Below are 9,668 nucleotides of genomic sequence, written 5' to 3'. Positions count from 1 at the left end.
GACATTTACTCTTAATACATTAAAATATGTGAAATCACATTTGTGTTTGTGTTTATTCTTACGCCAAAACAAAATTAAACATGCAGTTCATGTATCTCATTGCTCATATATCTCATGAGTGTAGTGTGTTTGGTGAAACATTCTTCACCACTTTATCCTCATTTTCGTTTATTTCGTTTGGAAGCTAGCTAGTGCAAAACGTACACATCAAGTTTCACCCCCTTTTTACGTTAAGCGTGTTCTGATACTAAGAGGGATTGTTGAATAGAAAAATGGGCAAAATAAAGCCAGTTTGTTTGTGAATACATTTAAGAACCTGCAGCCAAATCATTTTGGTAGCAATGCTTATTATAGCTTCAATTAGATGCAAATCATAAAAATTCAAACTGAAAATTCTAAAACTAAAATATACTTTTGGTAGTACAAAAATTAAGTCAATACTTTTGCACAAGTTAAGAAAGTTGTGTGTGTGTTAATTTTAATTTTAACAAGAGATTTTCATTTTTTCACCATTCCTCCTTGTTGTGTACTCTGCTTTTCCATACATTTATATGGAAAGACAAGCAAAGAAGCACGGTGATGAGCTCCATTTCAATTTTGGAAAAAGAAATTGACCATACACTGCATAATCTTAAATCCATTTAATACATGTGTGCATGTGTCTTCACATGCGACTCTGTAATTCACAGCATGCATGGACCAATCAAGCTTAATTTCAAAAGAATGTTTTTTAGTGTTATATGTGCACCACGCTGTTTGGTTTTCAGTTAGGAAGTCTGTTTGAAGCATCGTAATTCGAGATCACGATTTTCAATGCACATTCAACCAACGAAATGCCCTTGTTGGGTTGAGTGAATGTGCTTTCACATTCACCAAACTGAAAATCAAACAAGCACTAAACCGTTCATACACCTTAAGACACTTTTTCAATTTCCGTTTCTCTCTTCTGATCATATCACATCACGTATCTCATTTATCAATTATCTCTCATTTCTTCCTATCTTTCTCTAATCGTCTATATTTAAAAGATGTGCACAAATCTCCTCATGTTCGCTAGTGAGAGTTAAAATGACATTTTCTTCAATGATATTGTGAGCACGTTTTTTTCTAATCAAAATGTTCCGCTTAGTACCAACAGATCGTTATTTAGACTCCTTAAGCATTTAGTCAATGATTTGATTTATGTGTAGTAAGTAGGGATAATGATTTGTTTGAAAATAGGTACTCACTTATTTGATGATTTTCTAAATGACATCGATATGTTTGGATACCCATTGACACTTGTGTAAACAAATTTTAACATTCAATTTAATTTAAGACAAAAAAGTAAATGAAACGTTTCTTTTAAATTGCGATGAAATCATAAAAGTAAATTCATGTTGCAGCTAATGTCCAAATACAAATAAATGCCGAAATGTTCAAGTGTGTAGTCCAATAGACAGAAAACTAGTTAATCTTATTGGCTTTTTGACTATCTTAGTGAGCCCCTTTAGCAATACCTGTATAATAAAAAATTGATCCATTTCAATTCATTTTAGATTGAATTGAATACAATTCACATCTTCAATAAGACCAACATGATAAGAATATTGATTAGACCAGATTAGATCAATAGACTTTTCCCCCTCAAATTTATTGTAAGGAAAGAGAAATAAATTATAACATCATACAAATTTAGTTGTAATACCTTGCCTACGTGCTTGAGACATGTTTATAGTTTTCCTTCCCTAGATATTGGAGGAAGTCCTTAGTTTGTTATGGCTGATATAAGAAAACTAATCACTGCACAAACTCTGCATCCCAGCAATTCCCATCAGATGTGTTTATCTTTGGAGGCTTTCCCTTGATTAGATGACTTAAACATTTTGCCAATGAGATTTCATCTTTACTACATGTAAATCCCATTAACTTTACCAGTTTTAGATGCTTCAATTCTACACATTTGGTTGTTTGCATCAAGCATGAATTAGTGCTTTCAGTCCAATAACTTTCAGGATCAATCTGCACATCAATTTGTTAGAATTTTTTTTTTCAGAATGCTTAAAGACTAAAGCAGAACAAGAGCTTCAATTACTCCCCAACAAGGAAACTCTCAGAAGTATAATATAAAAATCATTCATGTGTAACAACTTTAGCATTATGATAGTTGATCCATGAAAAGGTATCAAAGTCTCTATGGGCAAGTGGTTTAGATTTTAGAATTTGATCATTTTTGCTCTTACTCTTATAATAAAAAGTTGAATTACAGCAGCACAAGGTGGACATGTGCATTGTTTGTGCTTCAAGCCTAACACCGTCTTGCATGAGAGGATGTGTTAGGAGTATAATTTTAAAACCATCTATATGTTTTCACCAAGAGTTTAAATTTTTGAAATAGTTAGTTGATGACATAAACCTACCGTCACAAAAAGTTGCTCCAAGGCAGGGCATAATTTCAAGAAGCAGAATAAGGCATCCATGTTATATTCATCCTTATAACTGTCAATCCACCATAATTCTCTTAATTTATAGAATTTGAAACTTCCAGCTATAGGAGAAACTGATGGCCATATTAATTCCTGCAAGAAAGACATTGTGGAGTTATATTCTTTAAGAATGAGAGACATGTTGAATATGCTTTTGGTCATCACTTATCAACAAGTCATAACTCATAATCTTATGTCCCTAAATGACGTCTCAATTTCATGTCCCACCAATAAAATTTTGTCATTTCAATTAAAAGAGACATGCAATTACAAACTCAAAAGATGGTTTCTAATTGACATATATCAAAGTTTTGTTGGTGGAACAAGAAATAGACGCACCTTAGGACAGAAGATTTCAATCCATCATAGATATTTGCATAAAATTCATTGCTTCAAGTTCTCAATGCATGAAAAAGATAAAAATAAGCAAGATAAATGGACAGGTTCTTACCTCAAAAGTCCATTTACAAAGTGTGAGAACTTGAGAGTTCTTTATTGTCAATAGAGTTGCATCAAAATCCCTAGTCTTGAAATTTCTGCAGCTTGGTCCCAGTCTAAAATCAAGCATGGCATCACTCAGGTTGAAATGATACTCAGGCCTAATCAAAGGAAGCGGTCCACTTATTTGAAAAGATTTGAGTTTGGAAGTTCTAAGGTGAAGAGACTTCAATTGTAAGCAATCCCAGATGGTTAACTTTTGCAGCTCCGATGCAGAGTCAATGCTCAAAGATTGCAACCCACTACACTCAATAATGACCAAATTCTCAAGATGCTCTAAATTTGAAATGATGGTGGAAGCTACCCCACTTGTCAAATAGCTTATTGACTTCAAATAGAGAGTTTTCACTGAGATGTTGGAGGTAAAAGATTGCATTTTACTGAGCTTGAACTGCAATTCATATTGAATTTCAATAAGCTCTTTCTTCCAAGTGGAGAAATCCAAAAAAAGCTTACTGTTGTTTGCAATTGTTGCCATGACTATTCTACCTTCACCAAAGTGAAATTGAAGCTTTCTTGGATGCTTCATTGGATCAAGCTCCTCAAAACGCTGTAGAAATCCAGCAACCACCTGAGTGATGTTTTCTTTAGTTCCATGTCTAACAAGAGCTTCATTCCACAGGTTCCTCCACCTTGTAGAGAGAAAGATGGTTTCAAGTGCAGATTCATTTGGAAGAAAAGAAACAATGTGCCTCATAATTTCATTTGGTAAATTGCTGAATAGATCCTTTGCAGTGTTATCTTCCATATTAGAATCTCCTGTTTCTCGATATGATTTTGCTTGGACTTAGAACAAAGATGTACAATGAAGGACATTTTCTAACTTAAAAAAGTCAGATCTTCACTTTACAAGACACTTAAGTTTTGTAATTTATTCAGGAAACTTTGTTAGTCTATGCTTCACTATAAATTCGCTTCTTCCTCTTTCTCTGCTTCGGTTTACCAAAGGGGGTGAGGTCGACCTTCTTTCGATGGTACCTTTTCTGTCTAGTTCGTTCTCTTGGTCAAAAGCCACAACTACTCCTTAGTGGCCAAGAATAATAAGAATAGCCCGGGATGAGTGAGAGCTAAAAGAAAAGCCTAACGGGAATTTCCGATCTTCTCTTGATAAAAAGATCATATCAACACCAAAGACAGATCGTAGTTACGAGAATAAAGGTATGCCAGTTGATGGATATAGTTCATTCTAGAAGTAGTTTGTTAACCGAATTGAATTGTTCGATCGTGGTACTTTTGCTTGCTATTCAAACACATTGTCGAAAGGGGAAGATCGAATTAGCTCTGGTTCAAGAAGCCTAGCCTTCTTTCTTCGGAATTATACTGAACAGAGTCAATCCACGACTAACAAAGTTGCCTCCACAGATTTTCAAACTTGAACATCTTGTAAAACTAAGTCTTGACTCATCTAAGCTAGAAGATGACCTATTAGGCTGTTTGAAGAACCTGTTAAATCTTATATGACTCAGTATATAGGATAATGCATTTGCCGGAGAAAGTTTGCATTTTCAAGCTAGAGAATTTCTAAAGCTAAACCTATTGCCAAAACTTATAAGAGATGTGACCCATAAACCTATTGCCTTAAGGTTTTGGGTTGAGATGTGGTGTCCCAGATCTCCTTGGTGTCTCCCCTCGGACTTGACCCATGGATCCTCGCCTTGACTCTCCCCAACAGTTTGAAGATGTGTTGGGCCCCCAGCGGCATGCAAAGGTCGCCTAGCGCCCATGACAGTTTCAGAAACCTTCCTTTGAAGTAATTGACCGTTCAGCACCCTGTCACATGACAATATACTATAAAAAGGCCATTTCCAGATTTGGACAGCCATAACTTGATCATACTTCGACCTATCACTTGGAAACTTAGAGAAACACTTGAGAGACAAGGATACAGGCTTAGGAAGCTAGAGAAGAGGCTTGGGTATCAGATTCGACGACGAGACATCGCGACGGTTTCGGTTCTTCTCATTCTTCATCTCTATTTGTAAAGCTACCCATGAAAATGGTTAGCTAGTCTCTCTTTTGTTGGAATTTGATGTCGTTGTATTATACTTATGTGATTCTATTAAATATAAAGCATGCTTCTTTTTCTATGATTTAGTGGTTTTCTCTTTATCTTCATGTTATATCTTAAATTGATCACCTAGATATTTTGCTTGATTCGACTTGTGAGCGAAAGCTACAACGTTTTGAGTTCAAACTAGAGTTAATCACGTAATAAGCCTAAGTACTAGACATAAAGTTAGGTTTGTTAGTCACTTAAACACCTAAACTTCATGATAACTATCTTTCTTAATCATGCGAGACATCAATGTTTAGGATTAAAAAGTTATTGTTATCCACTCATGTGAGACATCGATAAAGTAAGGTTGAACTGGTGTAGATGAATCATATTCTTAGGCTTGGTTTGTATTTGAATCACTAGAATGCACATAGATCATTCAATGAAGTCTAATCTCTAGCAAATTCTCACACTTGTTGTTTCTCCATCACTTTATCTATTTTTTTTTTTACTTTCATGTATAACCAATCAATCTCTTATGAATCCATCATTTAAGTTTGTCAACTATTATCACCTTCTTTAATTACCACTGTTATCAATTGAATACATACAACCAACCCCACTTTAATTTCACTCTTTCTTCATCACGTGATTTTTAGATACACCGTGAAAAACCACGGTGGACAGACACAAAAACTAAAAAAAGTTGTTTTTGTCCATCATAATTTTTGTTCACTACCGTATATCCAAACATATGTATCTATTTCTAATCTTCATGTACATAAACACAAATCACTATTGGGCCAAATAAAGGAGATGGTTTAAAATTTGGGGATAAAACTCCACATTGGGCTTTAAAGAGCAAACCACAAGTGAGTTGGACATCACACTTTCACCAAAAACCTTAAGGCAATGGGTGTATGGGTCCTCACACTTATAAACCGCTCAAAGATATTCTTATTTTCAATGTGAGACTTACTCACACTTGATACACAACAATCTCTCCCTCAAGTGTGAGTCCATCTCAAACGAAAGTTGGACTTGAACTCACGCGTAACCTCAAAGGCCGTCATTTTGGGTTTTTGCTCCTGAGTCTTAGAGGCCCATGGTCAAACAACTATCAGCTCTAATACCAGTGTTGGGCCAAGTAAATGGTCAACCAAAGGAGATGGTTTAAAACTTGGGGATAAAACTCCACATTGGACTTTATATAGCAAATCACAAGTGCATCAGACACCACATCTTTCACCCAAAACCTTAAAGCAATGGGTGTATGAGTCATCTCACTTATAAACCACTCAAACTTATCTCTATCTTCAAATATGAGACTTATTTACACTTGATACACAACAATCACCATGATACTATTTGCTTCCATACATTTTTATATGGAAAGACAAGCAGGGGAGCATGGGAATGAGCTCCACTAAAATTTTGGAAAAAGAAATTGGCCCTACCTTGCAGAATCTTAAATCCATTTAATTCCTGGAGATGAGTCCATGTGTTTCACATGTGCCTTTTAAATTCATAGTATGCATTTCATGTCTTGTACCCAATCATACTTAGTTTCAAAAGTAAAATTATTAGTGCTCACATGTTGATTAGTGGGTGTAAAAGTGGTGGCATTCTCTTTAATGATATCGTGATTACGTTTTTCCTAATCAAAATGTCCCACTTAGTGAGTTAACAAAAACATTCACATGTATTTATTGGTATTTTAGTGATAATTAATTACTACTTTCATTACATATAACTGTACAAAGAGAGAAGAAAACACATATATCAAGAAGTGCAATTAATTTTGTTAATTCACTTAATGGTTAGAATAAAATTAACGAAAAAGGAAAATATCTACAACAATGAATTACTAATTAAATTTTATTAATCACATGATATCCTATTAATTACAAAATAACTAAAATAAAATAAATCAAATCAAATTAGTAATTTTGCAGCCAATCAAGGATTTGAGCTGATAATAGAGATATTTTTTTTTGATGCATAACAATAAAGAGAACCAAAGAGAAAGGAAAAAACAACAAGAAGGAAAACCCCCCCTACTGCCTAACCGTCACAACACCCAGACAATCCGCCAAAAGCAAATGCTTCATGCCAGGAAGGGGGTCCTGGACTAGGAGGAAGTCAGAGTCTTGGCGAGCTCCCTCTTTGGCTAAGAAATCAACGCAGACATTCCCCTCACGAAGGATATGCTCATCCCGAATAACCTAATCACGCTTCAGCAGATCACAAATGCATCTGATCAGCACAGCAAACACATGAAAACGAGACGGAGGCTCTCGAATCAATGAGTTTACGTGATAAAAATATTTTGATTTCAAAATAAAAATATTTTAATGGTAATTAAAATATTTATTTTATGAAAAATAGAATATGAACGTTAAAATTATGAGAAGTACTTCAATCTATATATAAAACTTTTGAAATTTTTATCCTTGACAACTATTTGCCATAATCGAAATATTGTTATTCGATGATAATAAGATTATTTTAGATGTATTAGGTTATGATCTTATAAAATGAACACCCTAAATATTAGTTTTAGTGTTTAAACCATTTCTATTTAGATAATATTCAAAAGAATGTGTACTTTTTAGAGTAATGATATATACACACCTCATTTTTGAAACACTTCATTTCCACCTCTTTTTATTTCTATCTCTCTCCTCTCATTTTTTTAATGGGTACAGGAGCTATAACCCAGTAAAATAAACAACCCCAAGTAGCAGCGTAGGTGTAGTCAAGCTGCATTGGCAAATTGAAGCTGAAAACGGCCTCAGAGAATCTCAATTGCTGCAATGTCATCGTCATTGTTCAGATTAACGAGGTTTCCCTTTCTTTCTAACCCCACTTTACTTTGTTCCTTTCACTCTCACCCTCTTCAATCGCTTACTCCGAATGCGTCCTACCCCTTCCATCATTCAATTTAACAAGATTTTAACTTCCCTTGTTAAGACCAAGAAGCTTTATTCCACAGCTATCTCGCTTTCTCGCCAAATGGAAATCACTGGAATTACGCCAAACATTCATTGTTACTCTCAGCATCCGCATTTTCTGTACTCGCCAACATTCTCAAGAGAGGTTGAATGTAAGATTAAAATGGTGGATGGAGCGCTGAATCTCCTTGCAGAAATGGATTCCAAAAAGATTATTCATAACACAGTAACTTACAATTCTCTTATTGATGGTTTATGCAAATCAGGGAGAATCTCTAATGCCTGGGAGCTCGTTGATGAGATGCATGTTAGAGGTCAACCACCGAATGTAATCACTTACAATTCTTTATTGGATGCTTTATGCAAAAGCCATCATGTTGATAAGGGAATTGCTTTGACCAAGAAAATCATAGACCAGGGCATTAATCCGAATGTATACACATACACTATACTTATGAATGGTCTATGTAAAGAAGGAAGACTCAAGGATGCGCAAGAGGTTTTTCAGGATCTTTTAATCAAAGGCTATCATATAGATGTCCATGCATATACTGTTGTGATAAATGGACTTTGTAAAGAAGGCTTGTTTGATGAAGCGTTGGACTTACTGTCGAAAATGGAAAATGAGAATTGTATTCCTAATTCTATAACTTTTAGAACAATTATTCATTCACTCTTTGGAAAAGGTGAGAATGACAAGGCTCAAAAACTTCTTCGTGAAATGATTGCTAGAGGTCTACTGGAAAAATTAAACTAGGTAACTTGCTTTCTTGTTACAAATTATTGAGTTTTGAAGGCAAGCATCCAATCTTTATTTAATTTATAGATACACATGGAAAAGTATTATGGACTGCACATTGGGCTCGCTTCCTCCATAGTTTTAACTAAAAGTCATGTGTTCTTACTTGTTAGGTTCATTTTGATATTGTAACAGTAACAATGATTGATTTGTTCATTATGAGTCTTGACATAAGTGTCCTTTTTGAAGGGGGTGCTTTGGTGCAATGGTTGGAGTTGCTTTGGTGTAAGGAGGTCACATATTCAATTCATAGAATCAATCAACTGAAATGCAATGTAAGGAGGCTGCCTACAATAGACACAGATAACTATCGATCACCCTCAGCCACCTCACTTTCAAAGTGCTTCAACCAATTTAAAGCTTTTTTTTCAGTCAGTGCTCCTTGTTATTGCTTTTCTGATTAAAAACAAAGGTCAAATAAGCATGATTATTTGGACCCAGACATTATTATAGTTGATTCTATTCGCCCCAAATTAGATAGTAGAACTTGACTTTTTTTCTTTTCTGTGTATTTTCTTGTAGATATTCTCATCAATGTAGACTTTAGATTGATGAACAAAGTGCTGCCATCCTTTGGTTGAAATCCTGATATGGCTATTCCAGCTCCCATATGGTTATAAATTGTGATCATATGGTGCATAAAGATAGTCTGTTCGAATCACCTATTTCAATAGTGAGTTTAAGTTGGGGTGAGGTTCTAATTCACTTATATCCATACATTACGCCCCATACCAGGTTTACATTAAGCTCAAATTGATAGTATGGCGATAGTGAAAATGAGCCTCTTGGGATTTGGAAATGGACTAGATTCCATATATTTATCCTTTTAACAGTATTTAAATTATATTTTGTGAGATAGTGATTGCATTTTGTCCCTGTTATTAATTTTACCTGTTTTAGACTTTCTTTTATTTATTATTCTAAATTATTAAGCATAACAGTAGACTTTGAAATGG

The 9,668-nt window shown here is 34.7% G+C and overlaps 2 protein-coding genes across 2 annotated transcripts; one reads left to right on the top strand and one right to left on the bottom strand.

Annotated features, from left to right (window-relative positions):
- Positions 1-1,631: 1,631 nt before the first annotated feature.
- On the bottom strand, positions 1,632-3,726 carry LOC130732384 (F-box protein At2g39490-like). The gene is made up of 3 exons (XM_057584442.1): positions 2,917-3,726; positions 2,400-2,558; positions 1,632-2,001 (listed from the first exon to the last, which is right to left on the bottom strand). Exons 1-3 carry the CDS (start codon positions 3,709-3,711, stop codon positions 1,780-1,782), a joined length of 1,176 nt encoding a protein of 391 aa, XP_057440425.1. The 5' UTR covers positions 3,712-3,726; the 3' UTR covers positions 1,632-1,779.
- A 4,149-nt stretch (positions 3,727-7,875) lies between these two features.
- Positions 7,876-8,670, top strand: LOC130717391 (pentatricopeptide repeat-containing protein At1g62680, mitochondrial-like). The gene has a single exon (XM_057567610.1). The coding sequence runs from the start codon at positions 7,876-7,878 to the stop codon at positions 8,668-8,670; it is 795 nt and encodes a 264-aa protein (XP_057423593.1).
- The last annotated feature ends 998 nt before the right edge of the window (positions 8,671-9,668 follow it).

The sequence above is a fragment of the Lotus japonicus genome, chromosome 1, assembly GCF_012489685.1.
Source record: "Lotus japonicus ecotype B-129 chromosome 1, LjGifu_v1.2".
Classification (NCBI taxonomy): domain Eukaryota; kingdom Viridiplantae; phylum Streptophyta; class Magnoliopsida; order Fabales; family Fabaceae; genus Lotus; species Lotus japonicus.
Note: the sequence above shows the minus strand (reverse complement) of the source record. Positions and strands in the feature narration are given on the sequence as shown.

What these genes read in the sequence shown, in the direction of transcription:
- LOC130732384 (XM_057584442.1), bottom strand. Translation starts at nt 3,711, where the DNA reads ATGGAAGATAACACTGCAAAGGATCTATTCAGCAATTTACCAAATGAA. An exon ending in TTTGTAAATGGACTTTTGAG is followed by an intron (nt 2,559 to 2,916) that starts GTAAGAACCTGT and finishes TCTTTCTTGCAG; the next exon opens with GAATTAATATGGCCATCAGT. An exon ending in TGGAGCAACTTTTTGTGACG is followed by an intron (nt 2,002 to 2,399) that starts GTAGGTTTATGT and finishes ATTGATGTGCAG; the next exon opens with ATTGATCCTGAAAGTTATTG.
- LOC130717391 (XM_057567610.1), top strand. Translation starts at nt 7,876, where the DNA reads ATGCGTCCTACCCCTTCCATCATTCAATTTAACAAGATTTTAACTTCC.